The sequence below is a fragment of the Trematomus bernacchii genome, unplaced genomic scaffold, assembly GCF_902827165.1.
Source record: "Trematomus bernacchii unplaced genomic scaffold, fTreBer1.1, whole genome shotgun sequence".
Classification (NCBI taxonomy): domain Eukaryota; kingdom Metazoa; phylum Chordata; class Actinopteri; order Perciformes; family Nototheniidae; genus Trematomus; species Trematomus bernacchii.
This window is the reverse complement of record NW_022987477.1, coordinates 5462484-5487085: the sequence shown is the minus strand read 5'-3', so window position 1 is coordinate 5487085 and position 24602 is coordinate 5462484. Positions and strand designations below refer to the sequence as shown.

At 38.0% G+C, this 24602-nt stretch overlaps 3 protein-coding genes across 8 annotated transcripts in view; all 3 read left to right on the top strand.

Moving 5' to 3' along the window:
• The first annotated feature begins 587 nt into the window (after positions 1-587).
• On the top strand, positions 588-11107 carry acot9.1 (acyl-CoA thioesterase 9, tandem duplicate 1). Of its 3 annotated transcripts, none has more exons than XM_034145261.1 (17): positions 588-761; positions 2306-2400; positions 3175-3201; positions 3885-3930; positions 4148-4318; positions 4453-4490; positions 4656-4739; positions 4948-5051; positions 6573-6646; positions 6850-6917; positions 7008-7119; positions 7360-7450; positions 7939-8024; positions 8114-8201; positions 9611-9761; positions 10207-10299; positions 10580-11107. In XM_034145261.1, exons 1-16 carry the CDS (start codon positions 748-750, stop codon positions 10260-10262), a joined length of 1305 nt encoding a protein of 434 aa, XP_034001152.1. In that variant the 5' UTR covers positions 588-747; the 3' UTR covers positions 10263-10299; positions 10580-11107. The 3 variants fall into 3 exon arrangements, with proteins under 3 accessions (XP_034001152.1, XP_034001172.1, XP_034001162.1); XM_034145281.1 differs by having other exon boundaries at positions 10576-11107; XM_034145271.1 differs by having other exon boundaries at positions 10570-11107.
• Positions 11108-11492: 385 nt separating this feature from the next.
• Positions 11493-20323, top strand: pdha1b (pyruvate dehydrogenase E1 subunit alpha 1b). 3 transcript variants are annotated; one of them, XM_034145231.1, is made up of 13 exons: positions 11493-11650; positions 12764-12784; positions 13817-13972; positions 14940-15005; positions 15086-15259; positions 15752-15878; positions 15972-16063; positions 16189-16281; positions 16370-16525; positions 17287-17358; positions 17642-17709; positions 17831-17939; positions 18624-20323. In XM_034145231.1, the coding sequence occupies exons 1-13, from the start codon at positions 11591-11593 to the stop codon at positions 18786-18788; spliced, it is 1359 nt and encodes a 452-aa protein (XP_034001122.1). In that variant the 5' UTR covers positions 11493-11590; the 3' UTR covers positions 18789-20323. The 3 variants fall into 3 exon arrangements, with proteins under 3 accessions (XP_034001122.1, XP_034001130.1, XP_034001139.1); XM_034145239.1 differs by lacking the exon at positions 12764-12784; XM_034145248.1 differs by lacking the exons at positions 12764-12784; positions 13817-13972.
• Positions 20324-21428: 1105 nt separating this feature from the next.
• The window catches only part of rps6ka3b (ribosomal protein S6 kinase, polypeptide 3b), a 34846-nt gene continuing 31672 nt past the window's right edge, over positions 21429-24602 (top strand). Inside the window, exon 1 of one of the 2 annotated variants that reach the window (XM_034150099.1) lies at positions 21429-21863. In XM_034150099.1, coding sequence (XP_034005990.1) covers positions 21801-21863 — 63 coding nt within the window. In that variant the 5' untranslated portion in view covers positions 21429-21800. The remainder of the gene's footprint in view (positions 21864-24602) is intronic. The other variant, XM_034150109.1, reaches the window with a different exon arrangement.

Sequence of the window (24602 nt, the reverse complement as noted above, 5' to 3'; positions counted from 1 at the left end):
GAAAGGTTATTAAATACTACTCAATATACTTTAAGGTGTGTTAAACAATGACAGGAAATACATAGTAATACATTCTGCCCATACTACTGACCCAACTTGGAACTTATGAATAAATTACAATGTACAACAGTGTGAACCAATATTGTGTATATGCATATACAGTCCATCAGAGTTTGAGGTATTTTAATTTTTAGTCCATACTAAAGCATGGGTAAAGATCTTTATATATACAGTCTATGGTTAAGATCTAAAAACTTTAAATGTATACTTTTACTTAAAACAAGTTTTATGTGTGGGATTTCTACTTATTAAATATGTTTCATACAGTGTGTTATTGCTATTTCTAGTTCACTTACATCTCTAAATTCTTCCTGCACGATTAAACAGTGACGATTTGTTTTCCTTCTATTAATCAAGAGTAATTTACACACCTTTAGGGCAACTCTTTTCAGTCAATAACATTGAATGGTGCAAACGCAGTATAGATGTCTCCACAGTGATGTATCTGCCTGGCACGGGTGATCTCCTGGCAGGCTGAACTCAGGGTGATAAAGTACTTCTTGCGTCCTCCTGCAGTGGGCGGGGCCAAACACCAACCCGGAAGCTGTTCTGGTAGTCCTGACTTGCCCTGGTACCTTGGCACCGCAGTACCCTGGAAAGAAAATCTGTCACTTTTCTCCTTTTTTACCGAACTAACCCGATTTGTTAGTCCCCTGAACCGTTCACGGTGCCACCCGGGAAACTACAATGCTTTCACCGAGGTCAGTGTGGTTAAAAACGTGGCTCAAAGTTCTGTTGATGCTGTTGCTAACCGTTAGCATATCTACAGTCAAATGAATCCCAGGAATGCTAAACAGCTTTTTAACCTACATGTGTCAATGATGCATTTGTGTGTGAGGCACTGGGGCTAGTTTGGTTTATTTCATTTCAGTAAATATATCAGCTTCTCCTGGGAATATTTCACCAGGCCCAAACTGGGTGGGGAGTCATTATGTGTATATAGGGTGTGTCAAGTTCATACCACTGTCAGAAAGAAAGCACCCATATAGTATAAGGTTTAACACCAAATATTTCATAATAGAGAAATAGGCTTTTCCCTGCAACTCCACTGTAAGTTACAATGGCAGATCAAACTAGTTCATATATTTTGGGATATAATGAATGATATGATTTAGTTTATATTTGCATATCCACTTTGTTTTTTCAAATGCTGCACAGCAATTTATTTAGGGTATAAAAAGTGTCTTCTTGATCTCCAGGCTTATGGAGTTTTAAGTCTTTAATATGAACTATATTTTATTAACTCATGTAGTGTGTCTAAAATATTTTTCTGCAGTGTAACCATCAGAAGATACTTTACAGAATTAATGACATTATATATTTTTTGTCAAGATTCCTAAATGTTAACTGTAAGTGTAATATTTGTATCTGAACTACAATGGAGTAAAAGTATTCTAGTAGTAAGAATGAAGTTATAAGGTATTATCACTTTATCACGCAAGAATAACGGCTGGATTAACTTCTTTGTAACTTTTACTGTTGTGCTTCTTGTGGAAAAAGATTGAGCAGATTTCTCAATGTATACATATATATATATATATTTAACTTATTCCTGAATGTTACTTACAGCATAATGTATTTTGCACTATTGTATTTATTTTTGATACCGTAAGTTCTGTATATTGTAAGATGTTCTACTTCCCTGTACTGTAAATATGACAATAAAGCATTTTAAATGTAATCTTTGTCAAAACCACAAGTTTCATGCAGCAGGCAGGTAGGGCTGCTCGATTATGGCAAAAATCATAATCTCGATTATTTGGGTCAATAATTGATATCACGATTATTAAAAACGATTATCCATTTACTTTGAAAACATCCATTTATTGAAAAGAAAAATGTGTACAGTATGTTTTTAACAGTTGATTACCCTGAGCTTTAAGTATAATTCAACTGAAAAACCAATACAAAAATAAATAATAAAAAATTAAAAAAATTAAATAAATAAATACAAATAATCGTTTTATTTCGATTATGTTGTTTTCATAATCGTTGCAAGCCAAAATCGTAATTGCGATTAAAATACGATTTATTGAGCAGCCCTACAGGCAGGGACAGTCTATGTGTCTTTTTGTCTATCTGTCTCTCTGCCTGCTCAGCTGTTCACTGTTGAATACCAGGATTAAATACAGGTTGGATGACAGTTATATTTAGAAAAGGATGCGTGTGGATGTAACTGGACTCCTCAGCCTTAAGGTCAAATTTGTTTATCATTTTTTTCTCATGTCCTCATTTATCCTTTCAGGTTCCTGCTCCTGCGGTCGACCGCGTCTTTGACCTCCAGGTCATTTAGCGGGGGGGCCGTGCTGAAGCAGGGCAAGGCGCCCGACATGGCTGAAGGTAGGACAACAACCATGCTCCCTGTACAAGGGATTAACCCCCCCCACTTAGTTGAATCAATAAAGACATGTCTGGTTGTACATACTTTGAATTCTAGTGTTGACCTGGTTTTAGATCTGTCACCATCTCAGGATTTTCTAAAATACAATTACAAAATAACACGTTAATTCAGATTATAAGGCACACAAATGCCTCTACGTCACCTTTAGGTAAGAACATGGTGTCCCAGATAGTCGAACAAGTGAAAACGAGCAGCTTTTCTGGGGCCAACCGCATTATATAACCACTTGTTGGACTTTGCTGTTTACTGTTGTAATATGCCGATACATGTTGATGCAACATGATGAAGGAGGTGAAAGTGCCCCACACGCTTAGTTATTTATATCACTTTTTTTTGCGGATAATTTATCCAACTTCAGTTCATGTTTACTCTTGTGTAATGGGACTTTACAGATAGTAATCCAAATCAACTCAAACTGTATTGATATAGACATTTTCATTTAAAAAATAAAATTAGTAAATCCAATCCAGAAACATCAGCAAGGCTATAATTTTGGATGAAATAAACATGCAAACATTTTCAACTGCAGTTATTTCCACATCTGTGAATCAATACATAACATGTTGCAGCTATTTTATTGCAGCAGATGCGAAGGCGTCTGATGAAATAAATCAAACAAAATACTTCATGGTGCCATATTTCCTTTCTGTGTGAAATCCCCAGACATCCAGCCATATCCTGCACCTTTAAAATCATTTTTGTTTTCTCCACAGGAAACCCACTTTTGCACGTGTCTAATGGTGTGTTGGTAAACCACGACGAATCATATTTAACACTACTACACTATTGCTTCCACAGTGATTTCTCTAATTGCACGTCATTTCCTCCTGCATGGTGACTGACTGAACATCCTTCTCTTTACCTGAAGCTAATCTTGTTTCAGTGGTTCTTACTGTGCACCTTTAGTTAAGATTTAGTCTTGTTGTTCTTCTCTATGTTGCACCGAGCTTCAGTATTCTGTTGCAGCTGGTTCCCACATGATATTTAAATGCTTTTTCTTCTGTGGTTTTATATTGTCTCACTGTTTGGCCCTCTAAAAGCTGAAGCCGTCAAGTAGGAATAACAGACATCATACGGTTAAATTCATAATCAGATCCCGCTATTTTTGTAAGAGTGGTTCATGTAAATATGAAACCTAAAGACCTATAAGATTAAGAAATAGTAAAGCACATAATTACGCTTTAATAGAAATCTTGTGTGAAATGTAAACACATCGTGTCGGCTGAAAATGACACAACTTGTTTCCGAGAGGCTTCAGCTGCAAACTTAAAGTGAAACCGCATCATTGTTTTTCCCAGAGACAAATGGCCTTGAACTCTTGGTGCTTTCGCTGCAGAACACCTGCTCTGATAAACACACACGCACACGCACACGCTTACGCACACACATAGGAGGTCTGATTTTCCCCCCCTGTGTTTTTCAGTGAGAAACAGGCTGAGAGAAATCGTGGGAGCTTCCACAAACTGGAGGTACTGAACCATTTGTGTCAAAGCGTCCAAAACACAGAATAATATCTGTATTGTTTTGTTTCGTTTGGCTTTGTCGGGCCAAGATTGTTTGCTATTGTGTCTTGTCTGCAAAAGAGAAACAGTACAATGTTTAAAGAGAATGCATACTATGCACGACAAACAAAGTAAGAAGTATTGAAAAGTCAAGAAACAATCTGTGTGATAATCTCGTGTGCAGCGACCACCAGCAGGCCATGTCTGAGCGCCTGTCGCTCTCCGACATGTTGGCCAAGTCTCAGGACGACCTCCCCCTCAAGAGGATGAAGGACAGCAGGCTGGAGGTTCACCTGCCTCTGGGCTCAGAGCCACAGCTCAGGGAGAAATACCTCACCTTCCACAACACTGTCAGGTACACACACACACACACACACACACACACACACACACACACACACACACACACACACACACATACACATACACATACACATACACACACACACACACACAGACGTACATCCTCTAACTTGTGTCTGTTTGCAGGTTTGGTCGGATCCTGGAGGATTTGGACAGTTTAGCAGGTATTACTATGAAACTTAACTTCCTAAGTTTTGTATTGAAATGTGCTATATAAATAAAATGACCTATCCTTTATAAAAAGTCAATCTTCTCATTAATTTAACAATAATTAGGGAACCATTCTCTAATTTGCTCTTAAACACGTGTTCTCCTGTTCTCCTCCTCAGTCCTCATCTCTTACTCTCACACCTACAATCCGGCTCTGAAGAAAACCCCTCTGTCCATCGTCACCGCCCTGGTGGATAAGATTGGTGAGAGTTAATCATTGCTTCCCACCTTATTTGGTTTTATAAACATCACAGTTATCTAAGGAAGACAGAGAATATTTGTCCAAACATAAAATACCCACCTTTGCAAATGTGCATGTTTTGAACGCACCCTTACATGATTATTTTAAACTCTGTAGTTCACACTTGAGACTTTTTCATGTTGTTGTTGTTGTTGTTTATAATTGTACAGACATGAGGCAGCACATCATCTACCCTGACTGCGACATCAAGTTCAGCGGTCATGTGACGTGGGTGGGAAAGACTTCTATTGAAGCCAAGATGCACATGTCACAGGTACACACACACACACACACACACACACACACACACACACACACACACACACACACACACACACACACACACACACACACACACACACACACACACACACACACTTGAATACTTTATTTGGTTCCACAAATTATATTACATAAGACAGGGAATCAAATATATCGGGGCTAAGCAGCACAGAACACTTAGGGGAACACATAGCATCTCCTTCTCCACACGGCTAAGCTGCCAATAATAGCTGAAACAGAGCAATATTTGGCTTTTCTTTTTGACATTCCAGCAATTCTCAGACCAATCATGGTGTATTTATATACATGGCCAAGACTTCCGAATATGAGTATGCTATATCTACACTTGTACCCAAAGCTGGTTATGACATGGAGCAGTGGTTGGTATTTGATATACTTGTCCTGGAAAGCCTGGTCCATGTACAGGTCAAAGGCACAGCCTACTTCTAATATTAGCACCTCCCTGTGGTTGGTGTCAACAAAAACAACATCAGGTGTATTTGGGATGTTAGCAAAGACATCATTGGTAAAACCAAACCATTCTGGTAACACTCTAGTGTGCTTGTACATTGCTGCGCTAGATGGTAAGATGTTTTGTACCGCATCAGACACAATGTCCACAATACGGTCATGACGGGCTATGTACAGGCGTTTGTATGCATTACATCCATTTGTTATGTGTGCAATGGATTCTCGGTGTTGTTGTGAATCCTGGTGGTTTAAACAGAATGGAGTGTGAATGTGAGGGTACCAGGTGGACAGATTGTACTTAGTGGGTTATACCTGCAGTCTTGCTTTGATGGTAAATGTCAGAACATCCTCACCAACAGCGGCGTTCTTAAACACTGAGTGTGAGACTGAGTGGTCAGCAAACCCCAAACAGGCTAGCTTTCCCTGTAATCTGAGTCCACACCAGTGCTGCTTGATCTCAGACTGCTTCATGCTGAGCAGAACCCTCCTTGCAGAGTCTCGGTGCAGTTCCACAGTCTCTTCCTGAGGTGTTGTGATGTCGGCCTTCACAACCACACTGGGGTCTGTGATCAGTTCATCAGAGACGGGGACTTCAGTCTGTGTGTTGAGTCTTGTCCATTTCAGCTGGACTCCAGTCCGATTGCAGAGGTCATTGAGATCTGGCCAGTCAGACCAGACCCCGAACACACACACACACACACACACACACACACACACACACACACACACACACACACACACACACCATCACTGTAAATTATTTATTATTTGAATAAATTAATTCATAAATGTGATGGCGATATTAAACAACCTAAGAAGGCCTAAAAAGGCATGTCAGCAAAAATATGGAAAAATCAAACATTTATTCAAGGTCTTTTTTTTCATTTTTATACAAAGAAAAAAGAAGAAAGCAGTATTATAACAGTGTTTGATTAGTTTGAAATGTCTGCACAATGCTACCTCTGTAAAACTGCACAGTTCTTCCACGTATGAATTCTGATATACTAAACATATTTCTTTCAAAATGTGATTTCCTTTTCAGTACCAAAATGGAGCTTATTCCCCGATTCTGGATGCAACTTTTGTCATGGTGGCCCGCGATCCAGAAAACAAGAGGTAGGTCACAAAGTCGTTTTATAAAGAGTGCAGTAAGTCCTTAAAAAAAAGAGCAGTAAAAAATAACTCATTTAGAGTAAGAGAGTATAAAGTTGTACCTTAAATGATACTTGAGTACTATACATGACTAATTGTACTTTCAACCTCTGGTAAAATGTGATATAACACAATTGAATCTGTGTCGCTGCTTTTATTCATTTCAGGGCAGCTTATGTAAACCCGCTGAAGCCAGAAGGTCCAGAGGAAGAGAAACTTTTCCAGGAAGGAGAAGGTAATATAACATTAAATAACCTGATATTAAGATAACGAATGCTCCTCTCTTTATACCAACATTTGTTGTGATATACTTTGTGTTTTCCAGCGAATAAAGTGCGCCGTGTGGAGCTGAGCACGGCCTCGCTGCTGAAGGTGGCGCCGACAGACGAAGAGAGGAAGATCGTCCACGGTCTGTTCCTCAACACCCTCGACACAAAGTAAGATGGAAACACTGAGAGGAAAAACACTCTGTGGAAAAAGGCAGAAACTTGAACGAAAAGTAGGACGTTTCTATACTTTAAAAACATTCTACTTTTCAACTGCAAAAGTGTCTGTACTGTAACAACATCCATGTTTAATGCAAGGTTGTGTTTACGATGTTAGATAGTTATGAAAGGTGTTTTGCATGTTACTATAAGATGTATTCTATTAAACATCTTGCTGTGTGTGTTTTGCAGGACGGTCAGTTTCCGCAGCAGACTCCTGCCTCCGAACTCTGTGTGGATGGAAGACGCAAAACTGAAAGGACTGGAGATCTGCCATCCTCAGGTGGATAAATACACATAAAGCTTTATATCCCTAATAGAAAAAAAGTTCTACCAACAAATCCTTTGACAGAGCTTTGTGTTTGATTTTGCTTCTCACATTTGATTTCAACACTGTTAATCTTAAAGTACACCAGAAACATTTACATCAGAAAAGTATTTTATAACAAATATAACATTTTAAATACTTATTATAGTGGCCAGATTTCCTCCTATTTTCTCTCATATTTGTCTAATTATTCAGTATGATGTCCCTATTTTTTCATGTAACCTATTCATATTTTTAATAGAGGATTTGGGGAATCTTGAAATCCACCAGCCACAATTACATAAGAAAAATAGATATTTAAATATGTATTATAGTGGTCAGTTTTCCTTATAATTTACCCAGTTTTTTGTTTTGTGTCCTTCATTTATTCTCCGTAATCTTACAAAATATTTTAAAGAGTTTCCACTTCTAAATGTCTGTTTTTCTGTGTGTGTGTCGAGCAGGAGAGGAACATCTTCAACAGGATTTTTGGAGGTTTTCTGATGAGGAAAGCGTACGAGTTGGGCTGGGCCAACGCCTGCTCCTTTGGGTGAGAGTTTAGAGACTTTTAGGAAAATAATGTCTAAAAGCAAAATGTTTCTTTCCTGCAAGATGTTAATGTGTGTGTGTGTGCTGCAGAGGATGTCGCCCCAGCCTGATGGCGGTTGATGACATCCTCTTCCAGAAACCCGTGGAGATCGGATCACTGCTGCTGCTCTCATCTCAGGTCAGAGAATCTTTTACATCTGATCAGTGACTTTGAGGAAATCCTGCAGTGACATCAGTTTCCGATCTTCATTTTAAAGCTTTATATTCTATTTGGTGAACATATTTGAGCATTTATCTAAAAGACACACATTTCCCTCAGGAGTTGTCTGTGATTACAGTTTCTTCTTCCCCCAATTAACCAAAACATTGCAGCTTTAAGTGATTGTTTCTTATTTGTTCTTTGTTTTAGAGTAGATTCAACAGTATTTCTAGACGGTAGTATTCAGGTTAAACTGCGTAAGGTGTCCTAAAGGCTTAAGAGTATCAATCAATCAATCAATCAATCAATGTTTATTTATATAGCCCAATATCACAAATGTTACATTTGTCTCAGTGGACTTCACAGTTTGTACAGAATATCAGTATGACAATACGACACCCTCTGTCCTTAGACCCTCACATCGTACAAGGAAAAACTTCCTGAGAAAAACCCCACAGTTTAAAGGGGAACATGGGAGAAACCTCAGTGAGAGCAACAGAGGAGGGATCCCTCTCCCAGGACGGACAGACGTGCAATAGATGCCGTGTGTAAATTGAAAAGATAATACATTTACAACATAGGTAGACCAAATGTTTGGAAATGCATGTGTCTATAATAAGAAGATGAATCCACGAGGATGTCAACAATCCTGTGGGAGCCATCAGGGAAGTAATATGATGAGAGTCAGGCAGGACCGCAGAGACAGGTTCAGCCACGACTCGAAGTCCAGGACTCAGATCAGGACTCAGGATAGAGGATCCATGACACAGGACCGCAGCAACAGGTTCAGCCACGACTCAGGATCCCGGCGTAGATAGACACCAAAAAGAAATTTGGGGGAAGCTGGGTTATTCAGAACATGAGAGTACACAGGTACAGACAGACAGAAGGAAGAAGTAAGGTGTCCCCCGACAGTCTAAGCCTATAGCAGCAAAACTAGGGGCTGAATCTAATCAGCCCTAACTATAAGCTTTATCAAAAAGGAAGGTCTTAAGCGCACTCTTAAAAACGGATAGGGTGTCTGCCGCCCGGACACAAACTGGAAGCTGATTCCACAAAAGTGGAGCTTGATAAGAAAAGGCTTATCAAGGTATCTGGCTTTAAGATAAGATAAGAACTTTATTTATTGATACCCACTAAGAAAATATAGGTGTTACATCACCACAATAGATGAGTTATAAAAAGCAAAGGAGCAAGTGATAAAAATGCAGTAAAACAATTGAAACACTGGATAAAAACAAGACAAAAACCCAAATGAACAAATGTATTATAGACAAATCATGTGTAGCGTTGTATTAGGCAATACAAAATATATATACATTTTACTCAAATGTTTTGCAGCATTTATTCATGTGTGTCCGTGTGTGTGTGTGTGTGTGTGTGTTCAGGTGTGTTACACACAGGGGAATCACATACAGGTGAGAGTTCACAGCGAGGTGTTCGACCCTCTGACCCGGCAGCACAACACCACCAACGTCTTCCACTTCACCTTCATCTCCGACCGCGAAGTCCCCAACATCATTCCAATGACATACGGAGGTAAGAACAAAAGTAGTAAAGAAATGTATTCAAATCAGCTCCACCTTCACCAGCTGCAGAATAAAAGAGACCGGCATATTATTGCATCAATATCAGTATTTTTTTTGTACTTTAAGCATAATTTGGTACTTGTGACTTATACTTGAATTAAATTATGATGCAGGATTTTTATTTAACAGAGAATTGCTACATAACTTTAGTCAAATATCTGAGTACTTGGTCTACCCACAGTACTAACTATCACACTTTAACCGAATGGAAAATATACTTTATAACCTTTAACTAGAAAAAGACAAGTGTGAGAGTTACAGGAAAATAAATACCTTTGAATTCATTATTTTTCTTTCTTTCTGTGAAAATAACATTTAAAAAAGTGACTAAATTGTCAGATTGCCTTCCGGTCTGAATATTTAATGTTGTTTATTTGTGTGTGTTTTTATCACAGAGTCGATGCTTTACCTGGACGGAAAGAGACACTTTAATCAGACCGTGGAGCCTTGAAGGCAACATGTCTGCCACCTGCCTGCCAAAGCTTTTCTGTGTGTGTGTGTGTGTGTGTGTGTGTGTGTGTTGTGTGTGTGTGTGTGTTGTGTGTGTGTGTGTGTGTGTGTTGTGTGTGTGTGTGTGTGTGTGTGTGTGTGTGTGTGTGTGTGTGTGTGTGTGTGTGTGTGTGTGTGTGTGTGTGTGTGTGTGTGTGTGTGTGTGTGTGTGTGTGTGTGTGTGTGTGTGTGTGTGTGTTGTGTGTGTGTGTGTGTGTGTGTGTGTGTGTGTGTGTGTGTGTGTGTGTGTGTGTGTGTGTGTGTGTGTGTGTGTGTGTGTGTGTGTGTGTGTGTGTGTGTGTGTGTGTGTGGTCAGTGGAGAAGAATGAATGCACTTCATTTAGTATACATCCTTTTTACATCACGTCTTGTTATCTTTACACACCTTACATGGAGAAAATGTTTAATTTCTGTTACTCTATTTGTTCTGTTGGTTTATATTTTTGATGAAAAGAAAACCTATACTTTACAACACAGATTTTTTATAAATGCATTTATATTTTATTTACTCTTATTTAGAACTTCTGTTCGTTTGACAACCAGTCAGCGTATACATCTCTTAAACAGTCAAATTATCAAACGTTTACTTTCCATGTCATAACTCCTTGCAGTATATTGCTTTACAATATGTTACATTTTAATATTCCACTGTCGCTCATACGCACAAAACTTTTTGTCTTTCCTTTTTGTCTTTCCTTTTTTTAAGTTGAATGAGAATGAGCTTCATTATGAATGTGTCAAACTTGCAATAGCAAGTGGTTTATTTACTCAAATGCAATAAATGAATTCGTATTTATCCCGACTTTACAGTTGTCCTATTTGTCTTTGCTTTCATTATGTTTGATACAAGTGATTGTTTAGTGTTATTTAAACATTTTACAAAAAAAATACCTGTTTGGTAAAATGAATCATAATTTAGAACTGTTCAAAAGACAAGAACACATTTACTTTAAAATCTGCCTGTTACACATTTTAAATATAACCTTTCAATTAGTCGAAATTAACAATCCCAAAGGTGTATCTTCTTGTAATCTACATTACTATTAAAACAGTTGGACTAATATATCTTTCTAGATATATTATTCGTTTTTATGTTTCACCTTTTTGGGTTTCTATCTGATTTTGTACTTTGTACTTCCGGGCAGCTATATAAACCTAGGGGGAACCAATGTTCGAAGCAGCCATTGTGTTCCACCGGACTCGCTTTCTCACGGACACCAACAGGGATTTAGCACAGCGACTAACGTCCGCTGTTATAATCCCTCCAGAGCCGGGTCGTCGTTCAGTAGCATGAAAAACATGTTGACCACTATCTCTAACGCACTTTGTAGGATGACTGGGCGAAATGTGGTGAGTTGTTTTGGGGTTACCTTCAAGCTGTTGGCCGTGTCTGGGACAATGCTAACAGCTAGCTAGCTTTGATTGAGTTTTGCTTGAGGCTGACCTTGTTAACAGTTAGCATGTGAGCCACGGCGGCTAGTTTGACTTGCTATGTTTGCATGTATTAATCATCATAATGTAAATTAGGTGTGCTTGCTCAATGTTGAGTGAGTAAAGGGTGATTTTTATAAAGGGCATGGATACACTGGGGAGTGTACACTCTTTACTCTTATTTATCTTCAGTTAATCTTCATTAACTAAGATTAGATAAATGTGTCTGTGATTGTGGTGGTTTGCCTTCTTCCAGCAGCTTGTATTGATTGGGATGCACTGATGTGATACATACTGACTTGAAGCTACATTTAGCTACCACGTGTTAGCAGTGGTGGAAAAATAAGTTTATTAATGTTTTAAATCTGTTAACAATGCACTGATGCACAAACAGTTATACTGAATGAAACTAATTAAGATGTACACAAATCCTGCAAGGGGTCAACATGGATAAGTAAAAAGCAATGAAAGTGAACATTTTTAAATTGGAAGCACAGCCTCACAATGCTTAAGCTATTGTCTTTAAATATAGCTAATCTACATGCTTGTGCTTTTCGATCTATGACTTGGGGAAACGTATTACATCAATGTCGATACAACTTTGCTGAAATGCATTAAAGGATTTTACAGAACTTCTTAAAAAAATTGAGGTTAGAAAAATCAAACTCTTCAATTTAACTAAAACGTGCCTTACACTTTTAGTAAATATAGATCAAATGATAATTTGGTATCAGTGCATCCATATTCATCACTAAGCTTATTCAACAGCATGTTGTTTGTGGTGGTGGTTCAGCCGCATCAGGGATCCTTCGGTCTTTATTTGGAGTATGATTCAAATATACATTTGATTTGAAAAAACAAATTTGTGACTGAAGGACTTCTGTTGTTTCAGCTCCGTGTTGAAAACGCTCCTGCTTTCTCTTTCCCGCCGGCTTCCCCTTGCTCTTCATTCACTCTCTCTCACACACATTCAACAATCCCAATTTATTTCTTGCTTTTCTCCCTCCTCTCCCCACCTCACCTGAACCCTAGGGAGCCCAAACAGTGTCCGAGGTAAGCAGCTCCTCGCACTCCTGATGTTTGGCTCCTACGCCTCCTTTCCTGCAGTGATATTTCTAAAGAGGCTCCTCTAAGGTGCCTCTAAATTAGTAAAATAATGAGGTGCTCATAAAGAAAATAACAATGATTTTTACATTAATGCTCTTTCTGCGTAGAATTAAATCAGAACTGTATTTTGTTTAGTTATACTTTGTATCTCTTTTGGTTTAATCAAATGTCCATTTCAATCATCAGTCTTGTGTTTTTTTTCTTTTCTTAACACAATTATTTCGTAAAAAGTATAATTTATTCATCGGTGGTAGCATGGTTAGACCAGATGATCTTGGTGGAAAGCCGCCACAGGGATATTTCACATTGGCACAACATTTAAAGCAGGAAATCTAACTCTCAATAGTGTTAAAATAAAGTTATGATGCGCAGTTATCAAAAAGACAACACTGTCCAGAGAATAGTTTCAAGGTGTACAAGAACTTGGTCAGCTTCAAAAACATAAATGTCATTAAGGAACGTCTTTAGATGCAACAAATACAATATAGGTGCTTGGTTCTTATTGGTGAAAAAAGCCATATCTACTTTTCAGAATGTATATTGAAATGCAATCCCAATTGTCCAAGAAAAGCTGATCCTGATCTTTGATTTGTAGCTTTCCCACAATGTTCACTTCAGAGTCTTGGTTCTTATGTCAGTTACTTTTAAACTGTGAGTAAAAACCATCCAACTTGCTGAAGTAAGTCATGTTTGTAGATTTTTCATTTAAGATACATCCTGTGAAAACTGTCATATGAGTCTTTGGATAAACTGACCTGCCAACAAAATGCACTTTTCCCTCTTATGTTAAAAGTACTTCAATATAAACATTATTGCAAAATCTAAATGATGTGCCAATGAAGCAAATGTCAGGTGAAGTGTAGACACTGTTGGGCCGCTGCCAGTCTGTGTGTTTCCTCCTAGCTGTCATGGTGTGTGTGTCCCTGTAGCCTCTGTAGAGCGGCTGTGCTCTGATTCGTTGGCTCCTGTGCTCCTCAGTTGCTGGTCGACCTGTCAGAGTACGTCAGTGTCACCTCGCCGCCGCCGGCCCCCACGGTGGCTCTGACCCAGAGGCAGCCGCCCAAACCGCCTCCTGTCAGAACTAGAGCGCCGGCCGAGCAGTTAGTTAACAACCAGGCCGAGACAGACAGACCAGTAAGAACCGAGGCATCCTCCATGTGACTGATCACTAACTTATCCTAACTTATGGGTTTACAATTCAGATTTAAAGCAAAATAACCTCTTTAAGTCGTCGTGATACCACCTATTTCTTGGTTCTGGGTCTTTCTAATCTTTGGGTTTTCTTTCTGGGAAATGTGTGAAATCCCTCCCTGAACATGTCAAAATGAGAAACCTTTTTAAAGTTTTAATATCACTGGTGCATGTGTTTTTTTTAAACACATTTGTATCATTTTATGGACTACTGTAAAGAAAGCTAAAACTAACAATGCGACTAACAATTGTTTTACGGATTGTATCTCTTTTTCCAAAAAAATGTACTCCCATTTCTTGGAACTTTGTTTTTCTAATCTTTTGTTTCCCTTTCTGGGAAATGTATGAAGTCAGTAAAAGAATGTGACAAATAAGGCACATTATTTCTCATTAATTGAAAAAAACATCAGATTTTATTTAAAAAAAATATATATATATTTTGATTTTTTTTTTAAGTCCAGATTCCCAACATTCTCAAATGCTTTTTGGCTGGCACAAAAATCAGCAATTACTTTGAGATTTGTTTTGCTTGATACTTTATTAATTATCAGCATTTATATTGACCAACTTATTGATAAACTCTCTGCCCCCACTGTCCTGCAAGTGTTCTCACAACACTTAAATGTTGTTTTCTGAAGTGGCTGCTTAATGGAGGACCTTCTTCTTATACCTTCCCAAAAACAGCCAGTTGTTGCTCAGCAATATTAGAAATTTGGCATCAGACTGCTGTAGCAATGTTAAACCCTTACCAGACCCCTCCCACCCTTCTTTCTTACACCCACACTGTGATAAGGGGGCAGCTTCCACTCTGTCGGTCTGAAACACTCTTTGTTTTATTTGTGATTCACCATGTGTGAATTTAATGACTAATATTTGTCCTGTTTTAATGTGTGTATGTTTTTGTTCACAGGGTGCCAGTGTCGTGGTGTCCCGCTCCTTCGCTGACTTCACCTCTCAGGCCAGCTTTGACATCAAGGTGGGTCAAAAACAAAAGTCCGACCTCACTGCACTGAAACATTTCTGTACAGCTGTCATATTAATTATCTGTGGGAGTAGGAATGCGAGCTGCACCGGCTGGAGGAGGGCCCCCCCCTGAAGGCGGAGCTGACGCGGGAGCAGGGCCTGCAGTATTACCGCGTCATGCAGACGGTGAGACGCATGGAGCTGAAAGCTGACCAGCTGTACAAACAGAAGATCATCAGAGGCTTCTGCCACCTGTACGACGGACAGGTGAGGACACGTAGAAATATGCACAGCAGGAGGTTTGTTTTCCTCACTCATTATTTGTTTGAGGAAGTGAACGCTGCTATAAGACAAAATGAACATGAGAATCGCATGATTACTGGTATGATAATAGTCTTTTGAACGGCATGTAATATCAGTTGTTTTTATTGCTAATTAGATAACATATTTGATATAAAACCTTTTTTAATTTGCTTCTATACTACAAGGATCTCATTTATTTACTTCATAAAGGTGCAAATGCAGTTCGTTTTCTTTTTGGAACTATCATTTTTTTAAGACCCTTTTTAATCTGTCATCAAAATTGAGACTCCCAAAAAAGAAACAAATTGGAAAAGTGCTGTACAGAAGGTATATATTTATATATAAAAAAAACTGGACAGTAAAGATTAGTCAATTCATTTACTGCAACAATAAAGACACCTGCACAACCAGTTTTTGTTTTGTGGGTATAATAAAGTGCTTGTTTTCTCCTTGCAGGAAGCGTGTGCGGTGGGCATCGAGTCGGGCATCAACCCCTCGGACCACCTGATCACTGCGTACCGCGCTCACGGCTACACCTACACCCGCGGGATCGCCGTCAAAGAGATCCTGGCCGAGCTCACAGGTGAGGGAGAAGTTTTCAAATGGAAAATTGCATGACTAGTACATTTTGAACATGCCTGCAGGTTTTTCACACCTCTTCTTTGTTCCTCCTCAGGTCGTAGAGGCGGCGTGGCCAAAGGGAAGGGAGGCTCCATGCACATGTACGCGCCAAATTTCTATGGAGGCAACGGCATTGTGGGAGCACAGGTAAATGCCTAAATGTATGCATTTGGACAGCCAAAATGAAAAGGGAAAAATGACCTTGGTGATGCTTAAAAGTAAACATTTTATTTGTGTTTGCTGTTATATGTGATCAGCTGTGATGTGTTCAGGTTCCTTTAGGAGCTGGCATTGCTCTGGCCTGCCAGTACAAGGGCAACAACCAGGTGTGTGTTTCTCTGTACGGAGACGGGGCGGCCAACCAGGTAAATATCCTGCCTAATACTTTAAGTATCTTGCAATTAATTAATATACCTTTGCTGAACGCAGACCTTTTTTTCCTAATCCACTCAGGGCCAGCTGTATGAGGCTTTCAACATGGCCGCCCTCTGGAAGCTCCCGTGCATCTTCATCTGTGAGAACAATAAATACGGAATGGGGACGTCCGTGGAGAGGGCTTCAGCGAGCACAGAGTACTACAAGAGAGGAGACTACATCCCGGGAATCAGAGTGAGACGCATAGAGAGAGAGAGAGAGAGAGAGAGAGAGAGAGAGAGAGAGAGAGAGAGAGAGAGAAGAGAAAAGAGAGAGAGAGAGAGAGAAAAGAAAGAGAGAGAGAGAGAGAGAGAGAGAGAGAGAGAGAGAGAGAGAGAGAGAGAGAGAGAGAGAGAGAGAGAGAGAGATGAGAGAGAGATAGAGAGAGAGATGAGAGAGAGAGAGAGAGGAGAGAGAGAGAGAGAGAGAGAGAGAGAGAGAGAGATAGATATAGAAGAGAGTAGAGATAAATATATAGATAGAAAATAGAGATATAAATAGAGAGAGATATATATATATAGAAATTATATATATATATATAGAGAAATAGATATATATATATATATATATAAATATATATATATATAATATATATATAATATATATATATATATATATATATATATAAATATATATAAATAAAAGTTTAAGGGGGGGGGTTCTTAGGCGGTAGCTGCAGTGTGTCTGCGGGCTGTACGCTGCGGTAGCTGCAGTGTGTCTGCGGGCTGTACGCTGCAGCTGGCCTGAATGAACCCAGACTATAACAGGACAAGGCTGAAAGTCCGTCCTGGCAGTAACAGGTGTGAGCATCCATTTAGCTGTTTGACGCTCATGTATGATACTGCTTACAAAAAGTCTAATATCACACTATGAAATATTCTAATAAAAGTACAATTCTGGATGCAAAAATCAATTGTCTGTATTAAAACATTATTTTCTGTTGAATGTTCTTGTAGGTGGATGGTATGGACGTCTTGTGTGTCAGAGAAGCCACCAAGTTTGCTGCAGACCACTGCAGAGCTGGAAAGGTGAGCTGAGCTTTTCCTGGCATCACTTTTCTGCACCTGTTGAGTGGAGGAACACAGGGGAGGAAAACTATTAAGATCTTAACATTTTTTCTTTTCTTCACTTGCCCCTCAAGGCTTCCTTGCACCCTTAATCTCCACGTAGCATTTACTTCCTGTAGCTTTTTTCCCTCTACAGAATCGAACTCTTGGAGTACTATTAAGATCAGACCTTAACATTTGGCTTCTGAGAGAATAAACTGTATAATTATCACAGACAATATAAATGATTTGTGTTGTGTTTCAGGGTCCCATTATAATGGAGCTCCAGACCTACCGTTACCATGGACACAGCATGAGTGACCCGGGTGTCAGGTGTGTAAAGTTTGTCGGCTCATATTCAAACGTCATCAGTCAAATATTAAAATTCCACAAAATGTTTTGACATCTTCCTGTTACCAAAGTCTAATAGTAACTATGATGTCACTTCCTGTAGCTACCGCACCCGTGACGAGATTCAGGAAGTGCGCAGTAAGAGCGACCCCATCACCATGCTGAAGGAGCGCATGCTCACTAACAACATGGCCTCTGTGGAGGAGTTCAAGGTGAACACACACCTCTCTGCAGACTGTTTTAAAAGCATCAGACACTCAGATTTCACAAGCTGTTTTCTCTTTAAAATTTTATTTAGATATCTATATATATATATATATATATATATATATATATATATATATATATATATATAATATTTACATGAACATATATATAATATTTACATGAACAACACAAACGTACAATCAACAAGGAAAATATTTTTCACATTATTACCTACAATTTCTCACATTAGGACATTTCAGACATTTGTTTCAGGATTTTTTTGTTGTATTTTTCAGACTTAATTTAAATATATTGTATTTATGTTAAAGGCTATGCTAATTAATGTAGAACTATTGGGGGGGAAAAACTGTTTGTAAATACTACTTAAAATAACAAAAGGTGTATCGTATAAAAAAAGGAAATTCAATAAAAGAAAGACAGATGTGCAGTAAATCAGAAGTTAAGTGGAAGAGCTGTGCAGTTTTTAGAGGTACCATTGTGCAGGAATGTATAAAATAGGGATTTGTTAAGTTACTTGGAATATGAGTTGTCTCACAAGATGACAAAATAAAACTTCCAATCTTTTAATTGTCCCTTCTAAGACAACTATCCTCTCTCGGGATGCTAAAACAAAACCCCGCTATGTGTTATGCTGCGTGAATTAACACAAGTCCTCTCTCCTATTGTAGGAAATTGACATTGCGATCCGTAAGGAGGTGGAGGAGGCGGCTCTGTATGCGACCTCAGACCCCGAGCCCCCTCTGGAGGAACTCTGCAACCACATCTTCAGCAACGACGCCCCGCTGGAGGTCCGCGGGACAAACCCCTGGGTCACTCTCAAGTCCGTCAGCTAGACTCAAACGCTCTAAATATTCACACACACCAACATTTTGACCTGTCACCCAGTGCTCAACACTACCCGTGAACTGCACCCTCATGCTGACTTGAGAAGAAAAAAAACATTCAACACCTCCTTCCTCGATTTTTAGATCATTCCGCACCTTAACGGGACTTTGACCTGAAACCTGCCAGTGTTATTTATTTATAGTTTTATATAGATATATTTAAGATTTATTGTATGTCTGAACAGCCTGTTTGTGTTGTGCGTGATTTACAGGTTTTAAATAATTCAGGACTGCACATTATACTACGCACAAAACGTTGCTTCCTCTTTCCACCCCCATCCACATTTTATTAGCACTTTTGTTGTTTGAAAAGAAACTGGGATTCTGCTTCATGGGACGCCAAGAATCTAGCTGCAACTTTGAGAAAAACAATCATGAATATTTAATTTTTGGTTTAAGGAATTGATCTCTTTTCTTTTGACTTTCAGACTTGTTTTAGTTGGAGGTATTCTTAAGAGACTGCAGGAAAGGATTCAGTTTGTTTTGGCAAGCTGGAAACACTAAAGGGCAAGATAAGCAAAGTGGTAACAAAGTACTGTACTTAAGAACGATTATGAGATACTTTAATCAAGTAATGCTATCATATAGTTGACTTTATACTGCACTACAGTTCAGAGGGAATTGTGTACTTTTTCTTCTGCTACATTTATTAGATACCATTTTACAAATCTTAGTATTCATTACAAATTAAGCTACGAAATAGATAAGAGTAAATATTACCATTACAGTCCAGTAAAAGTTCTATAATGGGGCAATAATGATTACTTTAAATGTTTAGTACTTTAATGTACATTTTGATGTTTAAAATTAAGTAGAATTTTCAATGCAGCACTTTAATTTCTACACTGGTATTACTACTTTTACTAACGTAAAACATCCATGCGCTTTTGCTTTCTAGCGGGATATTTAAATGTGTTTATTTTGAGTTGCAGGAATTTACCTTATTTCTGATTTCTGAATACTAAGATGACTGTTGATCAGTGCATTTAGGTCCTAAACTAAATATGTATTAAAGGTTTTATCCAGAGTGACTAGCAACTCCCAACGTTTACCAGCCACTTCCCTGGAGAACTTTCCAAGAAGTCACTACCTGTCTGTGAAAGAAATGTATGATATGAAACGTACTTTAGCTTGTTGGTGAAGAACGCTTAAAGAGAATTCTTTCTACGTAGGAAGATGGATGCACTGCAATATATTATTTTACAGTCTTTTGTTTAGAGAATTATGTGGCTGCTACATGTAAAGATGCACTTAAGGTTATTTGTTTATTCTTGCTCTTGGGGAAATCATCTGAAAGGAAAAACGGCAACAACATTCTCCAGAATTTTATTTTTCATGTACCGCTGTCCTTTATTAGAGGTTTTACTGTTACTCAACCTGTACAAATAAGAAGCTTTACTCTGACTGTGTGTTGAACTGAAAGACTGTGGCTGTAAAATAAATGCAAAAAGAAAGTATCAATATAAATGTTTGTTTCTGCTGTTTATTACAAATTCATGGTGGTTTCTTTCAGCCTTTTATTTATGGGGACATTTTATTTTGTTACTCTTACTGCTTATATCCGACTGCTTTAAATACTTAAATTAAGATTGAACACACAAATGAACAGCGCCGTGTTATTTTAACAAATGTAACCTTATAAGGAGAGAATTATCAGATTAATCTTCTATAAAGAAATCATCATTAGCTAATTGTTCAAAATGAGCCAACTACAGCAGTAAAATCCTGCCTTAATATTATTGCAATAGTTCTAATCTTGTAAAAGTCAGAGAATGCGACATTTTATACTTGAACACATTTTTCCTGATTTCCTGGTATTTGTAATCTTTTTCCAGGGAAGGACTATTGAGTATTTTTACTCAAGTACTTTTACTACTACAGTAAATTAACTTCCCCACTACTAGTGACCACTAGATGTCACTACCAGATTGTAAAATCAACTGTTTTTATTTATTCACAGTCATGGAAACCTAACATTGTAAGGATGAAAAGTCTGTTAATTTAATGGAAAATAAAAAAAACAGAATGAACAAACTAAATCTTAAACATTTTTAAAAATGAATTAAAAAAACAGAATAATTAGGAATACAAATGAGAGCTAAAACAATTACAAGCACTTTTTTTTTTCAAATGTACAAATATTTCAGATATGTACTCAACTGAACTAAATAAATTGATAAATATGAATACAAAGGATTTTATAGCCAAAACAAAATAACATGTTTTAAATAATTAACTTAAATTTTAATAAAAAAAGATGTTATATATTCAATTCTTATATTCAATTCTTATATTTGAAGAAAAAACATTGACAGTTTAATGTTTGTGTTTTTTTTGTGTCTTTTCTTTTATTACATTTAATTTATTAATTGTATTCTATCTCAAGGTATAATAAAAAAAGTATTTCATTATACAATTTTAAAGTCGTATTATTTTTTTTATATAATTTAAAAGTGACTTTACGCCTCCTGACGTGACGCATGCGTGACGCAGCGCTCTGACAGACAGGTAAGCTGACACCGGCCGCCATATTGGGAAACAACGGAAGTGAGAGAGAAACAGATAGAGAGATAACTGTGTGTAGTGTGTGTGTTTGTGTAAGTGTGTGTTGAGTCAATCAGTTTCCGAAAAAGGGCGTCCTCCTCCTCCTCCTCCTCCTCCTGCTTGCAGCTTTTTCTCATGTTTGTCTCCCCGGAGGAAGGGGCGGTCTCTGCTCCGCGGCAGATCCGGAATTAGGAGGTGTTCGCTCGGATCAGCTTGGCTCGGACGTTCGGTGGAGAGCTCCGCGGGCGGTTCGGTTCCTCGGCGTCAAAAACATTTAATATAAAGATAACATAAGAGAAAGAAAACGCCGACTGGAGTGGAATTGTCGACCGAGGGAGGGACGAAGAATTGGGACTGAGAAGAGAATTATAAGAGAAGAAGAGGAAGAAGAAGAAAGAAAAGTAGAAAAAGAAGAAGATGCCTCTGGCTCAGTTGGGGGACCCCTGGCAGAAGATGCCTCTGGGGGGGACACAGGGAGAGGTGAGACATTTCTTTAAACACCTTGTCACACACTGAGAGGTGACTTTAAGCTGGGCTGCAGTCAGGTAGTCCACAGGTAGAGTAGAAGTACACAACAGGATGTCATTTGAAGCACTATAATACTCCTCAAAGTCGCTGTATGAGAAGTATTCTGCTCTTAAAAAAGCTAGAGTCTACAAATTAGACTGAAATACACAGAAAAACACCATAATACTACCTAAAGTCACTATTATATAGTTGATCTGCTCTTAACGCTTCTATTGGGACTCTCAATTAGTTTTAAATAGTAACAAAGCAAGGAGATATTATTTAAAGCAATGTAGTACACCATGTAATCACTATTTGATAGGCATTCTCCTCTTAAAGATAATATATGAATGCCAAATTCTATTAAAATACACAAAATGCAGCAAGATGTAAATTGAAGCAATGTAATACACCTTCAAGTCACTATTTGATTATTATATTATTGTGCTTTAAGGTGCTATATGGATGCTAAATTAGAATAAAATACTCTATTAAGCACCATAATTTGCCACTATTAGCGTAGTATTCAATTGTGTTAAAGCTTCAATATGGACATGGAATTAAAAATAAAATACACTTATTAATCTATAAATTGCTATAGGATAAATATTCTGCTAAAGGGTTGCACAATTCCTTTTCTCAAAAAAGCTCTATTATCCACCTTAGAAGCACTATTTTATAATTATTTTACAATACATGTTTCTATAAGTACACCAAATTAGATTGAAATACAATACAAAAGTGCCATAATTCACTTTGAAGACCCTATAAGATAATTATTCTGCTCTTACAGCTCCTATACTGAGAACAAATGTGATTAAAATAGATTTGAAAGCTTCACTCTGAGCACAGACACATGCTGTCAGACTCCTATATGTGTATTAGATCAGTGTTACAGGAGACACACATTCATTAACCTACCATTGTGAATATAAGTGATATCAATGATCTTAAAATGTATTTAGTAATATCATAGCTGTTCTATAAAGTGCATTCATGTGTTCATAATGTCCAAACATGCTTGATTTAGCAATCAGTAGATCAATAAATCAATAAGTTGACACAGGTCACTATTAAGAGTTAGAGACTCGCAATAAGTCACTTAAATATGACTATTATATCCATTTAAGCTCTTCTAAGGGACATTATAATGACTGAGATTTAAAACAGCAGAACATACTACAATAACGTTCAGAAGGAATAAAGTACAGGACATGCAAACATAAAGGTTAAGTATAAGATCACGGTATGTTTGTTAATAATTGTTTAATGTAAAGGTAGAAATGGCGTTAAGTGCAATAATATGATAATAGCGTCATTATTGGGAAAATGAATACTCCGTAAAAGCACAGAAATGCGTTAAAACATAGACTCACACAAAAAGTCATTTCTTGAGACACAAGCACCATAACATTTCAAAAATATACCAATTATGTGCTACATTTCTCTCTATATAGTATAGCCATGTTACAGAGATAAATTGTGAGCATCAATATGTCAAAATAAGTGCTTGTCACAATTTCTGACAAAAAGCTGTCATCTCCAAAAGTCTTGTTTCTTAAAAGCAACAGAATAAACCCAAAGTATTCAATTCACTACCATGAAAGATGAGTTTCTGATCTATAAAAAATCATTCTTATTGGGTAACACATGTGCTTACTTAACACAAATGAGGCATAACATAAGAAGTCCTTGAAAATGACTCCTGGGTCGGTGTCAGAAAGTCACTATGAGTCACTTTGGGGGTGTTTCCAATGATTTATTTGTGCAGAATAAATCAGGCCACAGCATGCAAATCCTTTGTCATGGTTTAGATTTGATTTGAATATTTATCATTTGGTGTGGAATTGTTGTTCAATAATTTTAAACTGAGACTTCAGATTGAAACAAACAGCTTCAGATTGAGTGTTTTTTCGCTTCCTCTTTTCTTCCTTCTTACACGTTTTTGAATCTTGATAAAGAGCAGGAGGCGGTGCCACTCACGATTCAGGAAGAGCTTACGTCTGTGTGTGTGTGTCCACTTCCTGTATGAGGTGTCACAAGAGCTGTATGGAGAAATAGTGTGTGTGTGTTTGTCTGTCTCTGTAGGTGAATAATCAAACCTGATTCATGCTGAAGAATGCATTGAGTCACCCGGCTCCTCTCTTTCTGTCTGACTTCCTAACAAGCTCGTACCTGTGCGCAGCTTTTCTCACGCGGCCTCTTTCAACCTCACTTTCCACCAGACAGAAGCTGACCTTTGACCCCTTCGTTACACCTTGTAGCCTCTCAGCGTGCAGCGATGTGCAGTAATCTGGTACACCAGGTTTTTTTCTAGGCCAACACAGGACACAAACACACACAAAGGAGAGGGGTGAAGTTGTGGAATGAAGTAGAGATGCTTTTTGCAAGATTTTGCCCTGAAGAAAAGATCATTCAACACAAAGAGCAGAGAGGGGCTGCACTTGTCTGCTGCTGAAATGCGGAAACAAAGATGAGTGTAGATAAAGATGGCTTCAGAGATGAATCTGCACGCTGCGGGCTTAAAGAAAGTGCTTTCGAAAAGCTGGATGGAAAATGGAACAATTTGATCCTTTAGGGCTGCAAGTAATGATTATTGTCATGAGTTTTTTGAGTATAAAACATCAGAAAATAATAGAAACCACAAATCCTAATCTCCCAGAGCGCAAGGTGATGCAAGCAAATTGCTTTTTTTCTCTCCAAATAGTAGTT